Below are 16,201 nucleotides of genomic sequence, written 5' to 3'. Positions count from 1 at the left end.
GTGCTGCCTGCTGACAATTTTGCTTTATTCAGCACGGTATCATCTGAGTGCCTCCTAAGGAGCGCTGTTTAGCTGAAGTTAAAAGACTGCACTGTGGCCAAGCTCAAAAGGTTTAGGAACTGCTGATAAGAATGACCCCACTAGCCTGTGAATGCTATGTCCACACATCATTTATGTTGCTGACATACCTAGAAGGCCTGGGCATGGTCTGAGATGGAGAGGAACTGTGTGCTTTCTCCTCAGCAAGAATGGGATCCTACGTGGAACAATAATTTGTATTTATATTCAGTTTTGTAGCATCCTGGTTGCCTGCTGTTGATGTTTGACTTTCAATTATACTGCTATGTTATTACCCAACTAATCTCTCTCAAGGGGAAATTGTATTCCCATTTTACAGGTGTCAGTGGATCTATCCAGAGTAAATAAAAATAATCGGGTTTAGAGCTGAGATTGAAACCCAGCAGTTACTTCTGTATCACTTCTTCTCACCTACCATTTACAAACTCAACCAGAAAGTCAAATGATTTTTTTTTTTCCTTTTGCTTCTCAGGGGAGTGAGAACAAAGTACGGTAACTGAATTGGCACATGATAGCATTGCACTTTGTTTTTTCTTGCCACGTCACTTTTCTGCCTGGAATTTAGCCTGCCCTGAGATTCCTTCTGCTCTCTTTTTGTCTATGTAGATACTGACATTGGTTTGTTCAGAGAGAGCAACTAGTGTTTTGCAAATAATTTGTTTAAATTAATTTCTGCAGCTGATTTAAACCAGCCTGAAAACTTGAGTATGTCATTTAATTTAGATCCTCTTCCTTTTTCTAAAACTCTCCTGTAATTGGGGTATACGAAAAAGAGAGCTGTATGTGGAAGGAGATCTAGGATCAGACTGTTGGAATTGTGTTTTGTTTTGTTCTTTTAATGAATTCTAAAATACCCTAATTAATTTCAGTAAAACTGTATTCACTACCTCAGGAAGTAGCAAGTAACTTCTCTGTATTAAGAGCAATTTTTTCTTGTGATATCTTGGTAAGGGGGATATTTTGTTACTGGTGTGATTATTTTCGTGTTGATTTTATCTGGCTGTTCTAACCACTGTGTCAAATTTCTTCTAGAGTCTAGAAAATGAAGCTAAAGGAAATTGAGCGAACAGCTGCCCAGGCATGGAGTCCAGCAAACAACCACCCCATTTATCTAGCAACAGGTACAGTTCTTTACAATTTGTGAATATTAAAGTATGAGCCACAGAGAGGTTTTATGTACAGTTACGTTGGTTTTAACTTTCAACAATCCCCACCTTAATACTAAGGCTGGGAATATCTCAACTTATAAGTGATATACCAAAAACATTACAGCCTTTTTTCTTTTTTTTTTTTTTTTTTTAATAAGTGACTGGTAGAGGATTACTTTTATACCCAACTTTGACACCTTTAAGGCCAATGATTTTTTAAACAGTGAATATGTGGCTTTTTGGATCTAATTAGGTCTGTATGAACTCCCAACACCTGTTTGCTATGAAAAAGAAAACAAAATAAGGTTACGTACTTGGTATGGCAGGGGGCGGGGGCAGGGGGGAGTTCATTCTAGTCATGTTCATTTAAGCTCACTTTTACTTTTGTTGGTCTTCAGCCATTATCACATGGTTTGACAATCAAATAATAGAAACCTCTTCTCCCTAAAGTTGCCTGTTACAGTTCACATTCAATTTTCAATACTTCTGCAAAACCTTACATTTGCATTTTATTGATACTATTCGCTATGGTTACAGTGATTTTATTTCCTGAAGCACAAAGCTGGCCTGTTCACTGAGTTAGCAGTAGATAAGTTTAGTGTGGAAATGACTGTGGAACTGTGTGGAACTGATGGGTTGGGTTGTAGTGGGTTTGTGTGGCAAGGTTTTGGTAGCAGGGGGGCTACAGGGGTGGCTTCTGTGGGAAGATACCAGAAGCTGCCCCTGTGTCAGATGGAGCCAGTGGCAGCTGGCTTCAAGACAGACCTGCTACTGGCCAAGGGTGAGCTGATCAGCCACAGTGGTAGTGCTTCTAGGATAGCATATAAAGAAGGGGAAACACACACACACACACCCCCTGCACTAGCAGGGAGAGAGGAGTGAGAACGTGTGAGAGCAACAACCCTGCAGACACCCAGATCTGTTCAGAAGGAGGGACAGGAGGTGCTCCAGGTGTCGGAGCAGAGATTCCCCTGCAGCTCATGGGGAAGACCATGGTGAGGCAGGCTGTCCCCTCAGCCCGTGGAGGTTAACGGTGGAGCAGAGATACATATGCCTGCAGCTGCTGGAGGACCCCACGCCGGAGCAGGGGGATGCCTGAAGGAGGCTGTGACCCTTCACAGCCCACAGTGTGGGGCAGCCCACCCTGGAGCAGGCTCCTGGCAGGACCTGTGCCGCTGTGGGAAGAGGAGCCCAGGCTGGGGCCGGTTTGCTGGCAGGGCTTGTGCCCCCGTGGGGGACCCACATTGGAGCTGTCTGTGCCTGAGGGGCTGCACCCTGTGGGGGGACCCATGCTGGGGCAGTGTGTGAAGAACCTGCAGCCCATGGGAAGGACTCACGCTGGAGGAGTTCATGGAGGGACTGTCTCCCATGGGAGGGACCCCACACTGGAGCAGGGGCAGTGTGAGGAGCCCTTCCCCAGAGGAAGGAGTGGCAGAGACGGCTTGTGATGGTCTGACCGAAGCCCCCATTCCCTGTTCCCCTGCACCACTCGGGGGGGAGGAGATAGAGAATTTGGGGGTGAAGTTAAGCCCAGGAAGAAGGGAGGGGTGTGGGGAAGATGTTTTAAGACTTTTCATTTTCTCATTATTCTACTCTGATTTTGATTGGTAATAAATTAAACTATTTTTCCCGAGTCTGGTCTGTTTTGCCCATGATGGTAGTGGCTGAGTGATGTTCCTGTCATCCCTGTCCTTATCTCAACCCACAAGCTTTTTGTTATTTTTTTCTCTCCCCTGTCCAGCTGGGGAGAGGGAGTGATAGAGCAGCTTTGGGCACCTGGCATCTAGGCAGGGTCAAACCACCACAGTTGTCTGCCCAACATGAGAACTAGTTAGCTTTGTCTCCTGCCTGGGTTGTGCAGCACTACCATATTGTTTTGATTCTTTTTTTCAGGGTTGACTGTCAAAAAAAAGTGACAAAATGTCAACTGTTGCCTTAAAAACAACATTACCCTTTTTGGGGCAGATAGTCTATTTTGAGTTCCTCTAAAAAGACCAGAGTTTTGGTTGAACCAAAGGTCTTGGCTTCAGTCTGCTTTAGATCAGAAACTGCACAATTTTGTAACTTGGAACTGCTTTTTAATAGCCTCCTGGGCACTTTCCATGCCATAGGCAATTATAAAGCATTCCTGTTGTAACTGGGTGACTATTTGCCTGGCAGTGTCCCATTAGGCAACGTTAAATCAATTTTTAGCTTTTATTCGGTAGGCTAGGGAGAGGGAAGGAAGCCACTACCGTGTGACTGCTAGCTCTCTGTGGGTCGTTGGGGCGTGTTTAGTTGTCTAAGGTTGAAGAACTTTAGCTGTAGGCTAGGTTTAGAAGGTCTTATTAAGACACCTGATCATGGTTGAGGAGCAGTATACAGGAGTATTTGGGATCATAATTGTAGCTGGATTTCATGATGTGACTGCATTTGTAATTTAGATAAGGACTTAATATCAGAAGCTGTGCTTGCTTGGAAGAGGGTATATGAATTATATATATATATCAGACATGTCCTCCTTCGAACAGGCACGGTACCAAGGTTGTGTTGACTCTGAAGAATAGGTTTCCAGTGCCTTGCTCTTTTTGTGTCTTATGTTCCTGGAAAAAGTGCCCACTTGTGTTGCCCTTGTGCTTCTGCTAGGAACATCTGCCCAGCAACTGGATGCATCCTTCAGTACAAATGCCACCTTGGAAATATTTGAGGTTGACTTCAGGGATCCCTCCCTGGACTTGAAGCAGAAAGGAACACTTCCTGCCTCAAACAGGTACTAGGGACTCATACTAATGTATCAATCAGTGGAACAGTAAAGGGCTTTTCCGATACAAGAAAGGAGAGGAGGAAATCATGGGTTTGGGGTATAAAGAGATCTTTTGCATCAGTTAACCTCAGTTTTCAAGAACAGAATGTTTTTGTTTACACAGATCATGTTGGGTGTAAAAGTAGAGCAGTTGGACCATTGGAGATATCTGAAAGGACTTCTGTGGTAGTCAGTCAGTAGAGTCGTTCTGTGTCATATGAAGTTGCTGGGGCTAATGATTTGCAATAGACTAGAGGCACAGTGAAAATCACCTTCCAGCTTTTTATACAAAGTGATTGCTTAGGCTCACCAGAGTGGGTGACATTTACACCCAGTGTAAAACACAGCCTTCATCTCTAACTAGCAAATTTTAAAGGGGGTAACATTTTTCAGGTAACAGCTCTAGAAAGGAAGGCACATCGTCCTCTAATCTGATTTTCTGTATAGTGTAGGTTAGAGGATTTCACCCACCAAATCCCATATTATGACCTAAATGTTTTAAACAAAACAGAGGGATAAGCTCTTCCTTTGTGAGTTCCCTTTAAGCATCTTTGGCAGGAAGCATCTGTCTTTTTTTGCATGCAAGAGCCACAGTCCTCCTAGAAGGGAAACAGTTATTTAAGATGCCCACTGATGGATATATTTGATAGGTCAGAACATGGGTGTGGTTTTTGGTAATGCAGAGGGTTTCTGACTTCCACCAGATATTGTGGCCTATGCCAGCCTTATTTTCTTCTTTTTTAGGTTTCATAAGCTGATCTGGGGTAACTTTGGAAATGGGTCTCCAGAATCCTCTGGAGTGATCATTGGTGGAGGGGATAATGGTGTACTGACGATGTACAGCGTGCACCGCATCTTGGCTTCAAAGAGCGAGCCTGTGATTGGGCAAACAGAGAAGCATTCAGGTCCTGTTCGAGCTCTTGACTTCAACCCTTTCCAGGTATGCAACGCTAAGATACTTAGAACAAAAGAAAGTTAACCTTCATGTTAAAAAATACACTTTTTTTCCCTTATGTATAGAGATTTCTAAACCAAAGGAACAGTTTTTAACTCGCAGGAGGCATGGTAGTTGTGATAGCTGGTTTGGAACTCAGATTTGGGCTCTCTTCACAGCTTTGCCACTGAATTCCCCCATGACCTTGATCAAGCTTTTTACCTCTTTGTAAAACTGTGTCTTGTAATAGTGTTACATGTTAGATCATTACCAATTTGAAATCAGAACTTTTTTTTTTAATTTGTCCAGTTGGTGTTTAATTCAGTGGGGCTCTGGTCACATTTGAAAGGACTGCAACATAAGCAAGTAGTGAACAGGACACAGGTTCCTGTGGTAGCACAAAGGCAAATAGAAAACAATCCACAGACCCTTTTGGGAAGCCTGCGTCTTCTCAGAAAAAATGCCCTTGGTGCCAGAATGCAGGGCAAAGGCTTAAATGGCCAGAGACAGTGGCTTCTAGGCATGTGGCAGAGTTCCATGATGAGTAACAGCAGCCACTGCACATGTAGCTTGCTAGACAAATTTTAAACAGGTCTGTACCATGGTACAGCTGAAGGTATGGAGGCCGTAGATGTGCTTGGTTTATAATCCGATTAGTATCTTTCTGCTTACCAGTGGCTGTGAAAGGCAACTGTCATCCGACTTTGGAAGACTCTGGGTTTTTTTGCTTGCGTTTATTTTTAGGCAATCCATCCTCTTTCCCTGCAAGCAGGAAACTCAGCTGAGCTTTTCTTTTTTTCTGCAGAGTAACCTCTTGGCTTCTGGAGCCAATGATTCTGAAATTTTCATCTGGGACTTGAATAACTTTAGTGTGCCTATGACTCCAGGGGCTAAATCACAGGTAAATGAGTTTTCCTCTGGGCAGTACCCCTGCAGTTTTATATGTGAGCGTGTAGAGTCATCCTGGTTTAGTCAGTCTGTGAAGGGAGAATGACCTTGATGTCTGTCAGGGGAAAGATGAATCAGAAGTGACTGATCGCCTTCATTCTGGGGAGATGGAAAGAGTGTTGTAAAGGGAGGGGAGGTAGACTGACAAGCTCTGGAAGGATGCACTTTGCATGGATGGATAAGCTTTTTGTGGATTTGAATCAAGTAACTGACCAGTTTATCTTGTGATCCAGCTGGGGCATGTGTGATGGATTAAGAAGGTTTAGTGGACCTTCTCTGAGGAATGAATATATTTCAGGCTTCAGCTGAAGCTTTTCATATCTCATGAAAGTAATATCCCTAGCAGAACCAGTGAGCCATTTAATACATCTTGGCTATTACTCCCAGATAATGTTTCCTGAGTTTGAAGAGGAAGAAGCTTCTGGTCATCCGGTGCTGACTATGTTATTCAGGGTGATCAAGTCCTGAAAGAGGAAAAATTATAGTAAACTTGCTTAAAAGCAGGCCAGGCCAAGTTTTTCCTTCAGTAAGCCTCCCATTTATTTCCTTGCCTGTCTTCTGCATTGTGGTAGATACAGTAATGACAATTGCCTTGAATGCTTCATCATTTTCCATCTCACTGTACTTCTGAAATGTTGCACCAGGTCATCTTTCCATTGAAGTTCATCACAAGAGTGGTGGTCAGCGTCTGTGTTCTCTCAGCTGCAGTTCTCTCTGGACTGATTTATAACACATTTGGCCAATGCAGAGTCCAGTACCTGCTCCCAAAATGCAAAGGTGCTTTTTCAGGTGACATTTCCCCCTTAGAATTTGACTGTCCACTGTACTCTCTGAGTAAAGGGCTTTCCATGCTTCCTAATTTTTTCGGTCAGTTCTGCTGCTATTTCCAGTTAGTTGACCAGTAACTGAAGAGAGGAATCTATATATCATCAAACCCCTTTGTTAACCTAGTGGCAGAATCCTGTGGTTAGTGTTCCCTCAGCATGGGGATAATGGATGTGTGGCCTATCCTGTCTCGGCAGCCTCATGAAGACATCAGTGTGGTGTCCTGGAATCGGCAGGTGCAGCATATCCTGTCCTCCGCTCACCCCAGCGGCAAGGCTGTGGTTTGGGACCTCAGGAAGAATGAGCCTATCATCAAAGTCAGTGACCACAGCAACAGAGTGAGTGACAGAAGGGCTGTTTCTAACTGGCTTACAACATGCCACATGTGACTGCAAAGCAGGGGCACAGGCTCTTGGGATCAAGTGGTTTTATTGTGGGAGCTGTTGGGACTGGTTCTCTTGGAGCTGTAGCATCAAAGCACCTCTCATTTTTTTCTTCCCCTAATGAAATGGGGAAATGAGACCCCTAGCTGTTCCAAAAAAAAAAAAAAAGGGGGGGGCAATCTTGCATTCAATTTTTATGTTTGCAGTTCATTTATGAGAAGCCTCCTGTGTTTTAATCCCAGCTGTCTTCCTAGGTAGCTTTGAACTAGTCCTTAACTTCTGTATGGTTAGTGGTTTTTTTGATGTGTAGAGAAGGTAGAAGCAGTTGCTTCCCACAGCAAGACATTGCTAGACTTGCTTTATGTCAAGCATTCTAGGCAAATTAAGTGCAGAATCATAGAATCGTAGTATGGCATGGGTTGGAAGGGACCTCAAAGATAACTAGTTTTAAACCCCCTGCCAATTGGGTGGGCATCTTCCATTAGACCAGGTTGCTCAAAGCCCCATCCAACCTGGCCTTTGAACACTTCCAGGGATGGGGCATCCACAGCTTTGCTGGGCAGCCTGTTCCAGTGTCTCACCACCCTCACAATAAAGAATTTCTTCCTAATATCTAATGTAAATCTGCCCTCTTTCAGTTTAAAGCCATTGCCCCTTGTCCTATCACTACCTGCCCTTGTAAAAGTCTCTCTCCAGCTTTCTTGTACGTCCCCTTTAGGTACTGGATGACTACTAGGAGGTCTCCCCAGAGCCTTCTCTTTTCCCGGCTGCACAACCCCAGCTCTCTCAGCCTGTCTTCATAGGAGAGGTGCACCGGCCCTCTGTTCATCTCTGTGGCCTCCTCTGGACTCGCTCCAGCAAGTCTCTGTGCTCCTTATGTTGGGGCCCCAAAGCTGAACACAGTGCTCCAGGTGGGGTCTCATGAGAGCAGAGCAGAGGGGGAGAATCACCTCCCTTGACCTGGTCACTCTTCTTTTGATGCAGCTCAGGGTACGGTTGGCTTTCTGGGCTGCATATGCACACTGCCAGGTCATGTTAAGCTTCTTGTCATCCAGCACCCCCAAGTCCTTCTCCTCAGGGCTGCTCTCAATCCATTCTCCACCCAGCCCATGGGATTGCCCTAACCCATGAGCAGGGCCTTGCACTTGGCCTTGTTGAACTTCATGAGGTTTGCATGGGCCCACCTCTCAAACCTGTCAAGGTCCCTCTGGATGGCATCGCTTCACTCCAGTATGCCAACTGCACCAGACAGCTTGGTGGTGTATGATGTGGCTCTGGGCCGTTTGTGCTATTGCCAGCTCGCTTTGCTGAGTTTTCAGCTTATGCTATTTTTGTCCCTAGATGCATTGCTCAGGAATGGCCTGGCATCCAGAAGTTGCAACCCAGCTAGTCCTTTCCTCTGAGGATGACCGCTTGCCAGTGATCCAAATATGGGACTTGCGTTTTGCTACCTCTCCGCTGAGCCAGCTGGAAGGGCACACAAGGTGAGGGCCTGCTTGTTGTATTGCCTTTTCAAGGATCTCCATCTTTGAAAGGCAGACATCAGCTTAGGAGAACTATGATTTTTTGCTAGGCCTGCTTTGTTTCGCAGGTGAATTGGGTTGAGGGTAAGCATGAGAACTAGAATTTCCAAGCTTAAGTGATGGTGCGTGCTGCTTTCTTGTCGACGGGGGGGAGAGTGGGTGGGCTATGAAATATGACTGATTTCTTTCTAATCTATTTTAGGGGAGTTCTCTCTGTCTCTTGGTGCCAGGCTGACCCTGAACTGCTGTTGAGTAGCGCCAAAGACAACCGGATCTTGTGCTGGAACCCAAACATGGGGGAGGTACATAACCACAGCTATAAGTACATGGGGTCTGCTTTATAGAGTTGTGTGCTTTGTGTGTGTCCCTTCTCTGTATCCCTGTGGAGGGCCAACGTCATTTCCTCCAGTATGTCTTCTGCACTCTTCCTGTCTGGAGTGTATGAAGAGTGATGTCCATGTCCAGACTAAAACCAACAGAGACAGGCAGTGTCCAGAGATCATGGAGGGAAGAAAGCTTTAAATAAAACTGAGTTTCAGCTAATTGATTGCTCTTGCTATGTTCACACGTTAGTGTTCTCTGTGTCCATTTGTTTCTTCTTCCTTTTCCTAGGGTAGTTAGTTTTTGGGGGGAAACTTGAAGGAGAATGAGGAGCATTTGTTACAGTCATTGAGAGGGGAACAATTAATGTGCGTAAACTTTATTCGTAGTACAGTGGTTTCACATGTATACACTTATCTAGTCATGTATCTCAAAATTACCAACTCTGAAGTATTTAGGTATCACCTGAATTAAAATAGGACTTTGTAAAAAATTTTTCTGCACATCTACTCAGTGCTGAATTTCTGGATCAAAATGAAATTTGAACTTTGAAGAAAATTCATACAGTTGATCTTGATGATAACATGGGGAAAGTAACAATACTGAACAAAGTCCCACTGGCAGCCCCAGGTTGGATTTATTTCATAGGACAGTTTCACTTAGCTGAACACCTTTGCCTTGGAGGCATGGAAAAAAAAATCAATCCATTTCATAAAAAGTATGAAATTATGCTGTTGTGTTTTCATGGGATTTGATGCTTACTCTGTTCAGATGTCTAGTGATTCGAAGGGAATTAGACTCTGAAATGTTTGTGATGCCTGATTTTTACAACAGTTTTTTTGCTGTGTTTTAGCAGAAAATTTTTAAAAAACAATTTTAGTGCAGCTGCCTCATCCTTATGCATGCTGCTGTAGATTTGCAGATTCCAAATTCAAGTTAGACATTTATGTGTAAACTATTGTTAGAGGACTCTTCTTGACTTAGTACCAATGAACAGAAAAGTTTCAGGTGGTACAAAAATTGGGAAGGTTTTCAGTAGCAGGGACAATACAGTTATATAGAATGGCTGATCTGGTAAGTTTGGGGGAAGAGTTGGTTTCTTTATTTGGGGATATTGGGGTTTTTTGGGGTTTGTGTTTGTTTTTTTTTTTAATTTAGCAGTCTAGATTTTAATATAAGCAAATGCAATGTTTTACACTTGGGAGCAGAAAATGCAGATCATGTTCTCACAGAGAAGGAAGCTGTCATTCTCCCTGCTTTGTGTCTGTGAGGCATAAAGGAAAGCTCTTCATGTTGCCAACTGGAGGGTCAAAGTCAAGGTTGTGTTAGCGAGTTGCCCAACATCAGGCAGGAAGTCTGTGACTGGACCATGAATTGAACTTTGAATTTTTGAGTGCTGGACCAGAAACCTGTTGGCTGCAATATCCTTCATAGTTCAACTGAAGCTATCATAGCCCTCTTTTGTTGTTCTACTTTTTTCTATAGGCTTCTATTTTCCTGTGTCAGGCTTGTTACTCTGTTCTGTTTACATGTTCTGTTTACGTGTTCTTGCCCATGACGCTTTCTTGCCTTTTGGCTTCTGTATTTCTAGTGTTGTTTTCTGATGTATCTGCCTTTGTCAACAGCAGGTGCGACAATGCTGTAGTACTTTGATACAGTAGTACTTGGAAAGCATGGCATGGCAAAGCTGGCTTCTTGCTTTTGAATTTTGTTCTACAATCAGAATCCTGTTGTATGGCAGCTTTCTGCTGTTTGGGCTCAGTGCGCTATAACTTGGTTACAAATGTGTCCTGCAAGAAGCAATAATAACACATTTGTATACAATGGTGATATGTAAATAAAGTGTGACACACTTGCTGTGGGAAAGTAATTTGGGGAAAGCAGGGGACTATGCGTGTTGTGCTTCTGCCTTCTCTCGTTCTGTGGTAGGTGGTTTACGAGTTGCCCATTCGAAGTCAGTGGTGCTTTGATGTCCAGTGGTGTCCTAGGAATCCTTCAGTCTTCTCTGCTGCCACTTTTGATGGGTGGATCAACATTTATTCTGTTATGGGTGGGAACTTAGAAGCTCAGCAGAAGACGCAGGCTGACAAGGTAAAGTCCTGTGAATTTGTTATGGATTGGCAGATTGGCAGTTACCTGACTTCTGAGAGTTGTTAGAAGTATGCATGTATAACAATATGATTTTTAAGTGATGCAGTCTGTCCCACCCACCGGGACGTAGCTGTATGGTACAGGAACCAGAAGCTACCTGTGTGGGGACTTAATAATATCCACCAAGTCCCAAAAGGACTACATTGCCTCTTGACAAAGATGTTTCAGTATTTCTTGCAAAATTCATGGAAGTGTGTAAAGAGAACCAAGATCAAGTGTAGTTTTGATGTTATATATGTTTTATGGTTATTACTACTAGACTAAAAATAAAGCAGCACACCTATTAGAGTAACAAACAAGTTTGTCTTGTCATTAGGCTAAAATTAAATACGTTGGTACTAATTAATGCAGTATGTTAATCTTTAGTTGAGAAGAGAATTTTTAATAGTAGCTTATAAGCCACTATTGGCAATTTTCCTCAAGTCAATTGACTATAGCTTGGAGCATGTTAATACATGGATACTGAAACTCATTGCTTAGCAAATAAATAGATGGACGAACTCTGAACAGATTAAATGTCAGTACTGTCTAAAATTTTAGTTTTAATCTGTTGTCTAGTCTTTTTAATTCCCTCCCTCTCTTCCAGCCAACAAATGCCTTACAATACAGATTTTAACAGAATAGAAGTATGAGCTGGCTTTTGTTATTTATATAGTCGTTTACAGCTGACTGAGTTCAGTTTCCTAGGATTTGCAAGAGACAGAAAATACTGTATCAAGCTACAGCTGTGGGAGATCAAGGGTTTATTTAACCCATGGAGAATTTTCTTTCTGTGCATTCTTCATCTGCATGTGCCACACTTCCACTGTTCAAAATTGGAGAACAGTAGGGCAGAATAAGTTCTACATAAACAGAATAACAAGTAAGAGCACAAATAGGAGGAGATAATGACAATTATGGTGGTGGTGAGTTCATGACCAGGATGTCTCTTTCCTCTGGATTCCATGGTATCAGGACAGAAACTCTGTCCCTGATGGTTGATGTTACTGGTACCCTAGTAGTATGTATTTACTTTTTGAAGGTTTAGCGTGATCGATCTGTTAGGTATAAGCTGGTCCTCCAGGAAGTGGTCTTTCTTTGAAATTGGTTTCTCCATAAGAAGGTCTTGAAAGACAAAACATGTAGGTATTGCTTGTGATTCTTTGTTTGGCAACCTTACCTTGATCAGCCTTATGTTGGTTCCTTTCAGGTATGCTGGTCAGCTGTAAATTGGAGCTATGCCCTATGGCCTAGTCAAACTTGAACAAGGTTATCTTTAGCAAACAAAAAGGGTCCATGCCAACAATGTTAAAAATTAAGAATGCTTGTGAATAGCACTGTATGTATGCTCACTGACTTCCTAAATGTCAGAAATCCAGATCAGGGGCCACTTTTGACATTCTCTTGTCTAGGCAAGAAGGTCTGGAGAGAGTATTTCACCAGCCTCATCTAAACTATAAAAGCATGGAACAGTCCTAAAAAACTAACACATATGAAAGACTCCAGCAACAGAAGGGGAGTCAGCATTCTTTTGTGAGCAAAATAAGAAATAAGTTGGACAACTTTTGACCGTATGTTGTCACTGTCTTGCATAAGGCAAGTAATTTTGTAACTCCTGTATTTATGAGCTGGGTGCTAGGCCAAGAAGCATTTCATAGGTAATTTGCACATTGCAAAGGAAAAATTACTTGAAAGCCTGTCAAGGTGAAGCTTTCTTGAGAAATAGTTTTTGGGACTGTTTGGAAATAACATTTCTTTCACATAGGGACTTGGTGATATTCCAGGAAGAGGTGCTGTAATAGCCTCTTTCTTCATCAGCAAGGAAAGTAACTAATTACTAAGTAATTTTTTTTTTTTGTGCTTACTCTGTGTGGAGAGGGATTGAGTTATATCTTATTCATTTCTTCTCTGATTCTAGATCTCTTCCTCCTTCAACAACCTGGATCCCTTTGGCACAGGACAGATCCTTCCTCCTCTGCAAGTGCCAGAGCAAGTAGCTCAGACCACCTTGATTCCACCATTAAAAAAGCCACCCAAGTGGATTCGCAGACCTGTGGGGGTTTCATTTGCAGTAAGTGAATGGGGCATCCTTAGCTTAAACTGCAATAGATGTGTCATTTGTTGACATGATCCTTTTCTTACACTAGAGAAATCTTTTATCTTCCAATTCCTGGGTGTTTTAATGTCTGTTCAAGTTGCAGTGTGGTGTCCCGTGGAACAAAGGTCTTTTGCTCAGCATTCAGTTTTATTTCCAACAAGAAAGAGTCCTGTAGCAGAGAATGAGAGCTTTTAAGTAGGAGTTAACAAAGCTAAGGAAGACTTATAAAAGCTGTCCTTGCAGGACATGCATTCTCATTCTTCTCTGTTTTCTTCCTAACCAGTTACTTAATTTTCTTCACCTCTTTGCTCCTAAATCAAAAGGCTTGAATGGTTCTTTTAGCCTGTGGCTTGACTTGTTCTCTGTCTCTCTAGTGCTTGCCATTCACATGATAGTTTTTGTCATTGCAGCCTGCCTCTCTGTGTCAGAAAAGAACAAACAGTTCCAAATGGTACTTTTTTCCTCTGTGCCTCTCTGGCGTTTGTAATTGTCTAGGCTGATAGCACATACAGGAGTGTCATGGTTATTGACTTTTAGCTGAAGGGCTTGTGATGTGAACTCCCTCAATGTTCCTACTATCCGTACACATTAAACTGTTTGGATTCCTTGTGATCATAGCCTTGCTAAATGAAGAGCTATGCGAGTTGCTTTTACCTTTGTTTGTAAGAATGCTGACTGTGTCTCCCTCTGTCTTTCTCAGTTTGGAGGAAAATTGATTACCTTTGGTCTTACCAAAGCTCCGGGACAGCAAATGCAGCAGACTTACCCACATCAAGTATTCATCAGTCAAGTCACTACTGAAACTGAATTCCTGCTCCGATCCAGAGAACTGCAGATGGCTTTGCAGTCAGGCAACCTCCTTGATTACTGCCAGGGCAAGATCCAGACAGCCAAGTTGCCATTTGATGAGAACCTTTGGAATTTCTTGAAGGTAGGATGGCTCTAGTGAGACACAGAGGTCAGTACTTATACGGTGCTGGGTGAAATGTGCTCATTATGGTCCTCTCTAGCCCTTTATGTTCGTGTTCTTTAAGATGGAACTAAAATGGAACTGAATAGTCTAGTTAGTTAGTTGTCTAAAGAAAAAATTTTGCAGTTGAGGTTTTGGAGGTTGTCTTATTTTTCAGTAGGAATGGTCTTTTCAGTGGGCTCATTTGGGCTTCCTGTCAAGGTGCTAAACAGGATTTTCTCATCTCAGCCCACTGCCAAGCTGTATCTGCATGCTGTCTGTTACTATTTCTCAAGGCAAAGTCCAAATGAGCAATGAGATTCCCCAGAATAAGGGAGAGAACTGTGGGGGTATGAGGACTGACTGTAGCCCTACATAGGACGATGGTTTCATTGACAATTCAGTAATATGAAAAAGTTTGGTAATGAGGAGTGGCTGCCCTTCTGGACAGGGAGGGCTTAGTCTTGGTAGTGGCTTCCACACACTCATAGGTAGACTGTGTGTGTGGCAAAATACTGGGATCTTTTCCATAGTATTACATTTGCATGGGGAATCTTATCTCTTGAATAGGATGGCTGAGTGATGTCTAGGTGGTGACAGTAGTCTCCATTGCAAGAGTCATTCCAACAATGTTTTCAGCTGAATCAGATGAGTTACATTGAACTATCATTCTAGTGATTTATTTTTTTTATAATCCAGCTGGCCTATGGTCCTGTGAGACCACTCTGGTACATTCAAGATCTATTACTATTGTCTTAAACTACAGACCAAGCTTCTGTGCAAAAGACTGTTCTGCATGACCATTTCTGCATCTTCAAGAGCAGTTTCTACTGACTGTTTACAAGTATCTTATCTGTGTACAGTTTGATCAGTTCTGTAATAGGAACAGCATAGGACTTAACTGAGACAAACAGATTCTCCTTGCAGAATGTCAATCTTGCATTAAAGCTTATAAATAGCACCTGTCAATTAGGCTGCATGCAGCCTGTGGGAATCTCTGGCCTGTCTGAAATCCCCACTCAGGGATCTTCTGTGACAGTTAACTAATTTTGTGAAGCCAGCTAGGACTTCAGGCAACCACCTTGTCTCACTTTCATCTAGACTGAAATCAGTCCATTGTCTCTCTGCAGAGATTAGCTTGGCAATTGCTAGACTGTCCAGGGAATTAATGACCAAATACACTCGGTGTTCATACAGTCATAGCCCTGATACACAGTCGTACCTCAATTGAGACTATGTGACAAAGTTGAATTTCACCTTTTTATCATGATTATAACTTCGCATAGATTTTCCCCAAAGTAGTCATTAGGTGGGCTTGTCATAGTTGAGTTTCTTCTCTATAAACTGAGCTCTAAACTTTGCTGCTGCCAGAAACAGCCAACTGTTGGCAGTGTGTAGATGTTCTAGGATTTTACGTATTTTCTTGTCTTTTTAATATCCTTTGGGACTCAGGTGAATCTGGAACAGGAGTCCAGGACTAAACTCCTCAAGCTGCTGGGCTACAGTAAAGAGGACCTGCAAAAGAAGGTAAGGGGTCTTTCCAATAGCGGGAAACATTTATAGGACTAAAGCTGCTGCAGGAGAGTTCTAGGGTCCCTACTGAGATGAGTGAGTGATCTCATAGCACACAAAAGACCAAACTGTTTGAAATTTTAGCCGGGAGGTACCTCAAGTATCCCCCATTACAAAGCAAATGTGAGCCCTTGTAAGGGTATAACTATCTGTGCTGGATCAAACCAAAGGGGTCTTGACATCCGTTACCTTGCTTCCAGTTGTTGACGCTCTGGGAAGTGTATAACAACAGTGCAGTTGTGAGAGCTGCTTCTAGCATCCAGCTCTCTGCATCTCAGGGGATTCCTCAGCCAGGAAGAAGGTGACAGATGAAGACAGTCTGGCATAGCACTGATGGAGCTGCAGGGGAGGAAACTCTTGCAGCAGCATGGACAATGCTCTGAAAAGGATAACTAATCTCTGATAGGCAGCCAGCCAGGAATAGGGAGAGGTGGAATTTTTTGAACAGGTGAAAGAGCTGGGGGAATTGTGTCTGGGGCTTGCCAGTCACGTGGTAGCTTTGCTGCCCAG

General features: G+C 43.0%; 1 protein-coding gene across 11 annotated transcripts in view; it reads left to right on the top strand.

Annotated features, from left to right (window-relative positions):
• The window catches only part of SEC31B (SEC31 homolog B, COPII coat complex component), a 38,884-nt gene that overhangs the window by 4,101 nt on the left and 18,582 nt on the right, over positions 1 to 16,201 (top strand). For all 11 annotated transcript variants that reach the window (XM_037399319.1, XM_037399316.1, XM_037399318.1 and 8 more), the window contains 11 exons: positions 1,111 to 1,199; positions 3,852 to 3,975; positions 4,753 to 4,948; positions 5,748 to 5,843; positions 6,913 to 7,053; positions 8,440 to 8,582; positions 8,824 to 8,923; positions 10,872 to 11,033; positions 12,991 to 13,143; positions 13,871 to 14,101; positions 15,572 to 15,646. In XM_037399319.1, coding sequence (XP_037255216.1) covers positions 1,121 to 1,199; positions 3,852 to 3,975; positions 4,753 to 4,948; positions 5,748 to 5,843; positions 6,913 to 7,053; positions 8,440 to 8,582; positions 8,824 to 8,923; positions 10,872 to 11,033; positions 12,991 to 13,143; positions 13,871 to 14,101; positions 15,572 to 15,646 — 1,500 coding nt within the window. In that variant the 5' untranslated portion in view covers positions 1,111 to 1,120. The remainder of the gene's footprint in view (positions 1 to 1,110; positions 1,200 to 3,851; positions 3,976 to 4,752; positions 4,949 to 5,747; positions 5,844 to 6,912; positions 7,054 to 8,439; positions 8,583 to 8,823; positions 8,924 to 10,871; positions 11,034 to 12,990; positions 13,144 to 13,870; positions 14,102 to 15,571; positions 15,647 to 16,201) is intronic.

This window comes from Falco rusticolus, chromosome 9 (genome assembly GCF_015220075.1).
Source record: "Falco rusticolus isolate bFalRus1 chromosome 9, bFalRus1.pri, whole genome shotgun sequence".
NCBI lineage: Eukaryota > Metazoa > Chordata > Aves > Falconiformes > Falconidae > Falco > Falco rusticolus.
This window is presented reverse-complemented; position numbering and strand designations above follow the sequence as displayed.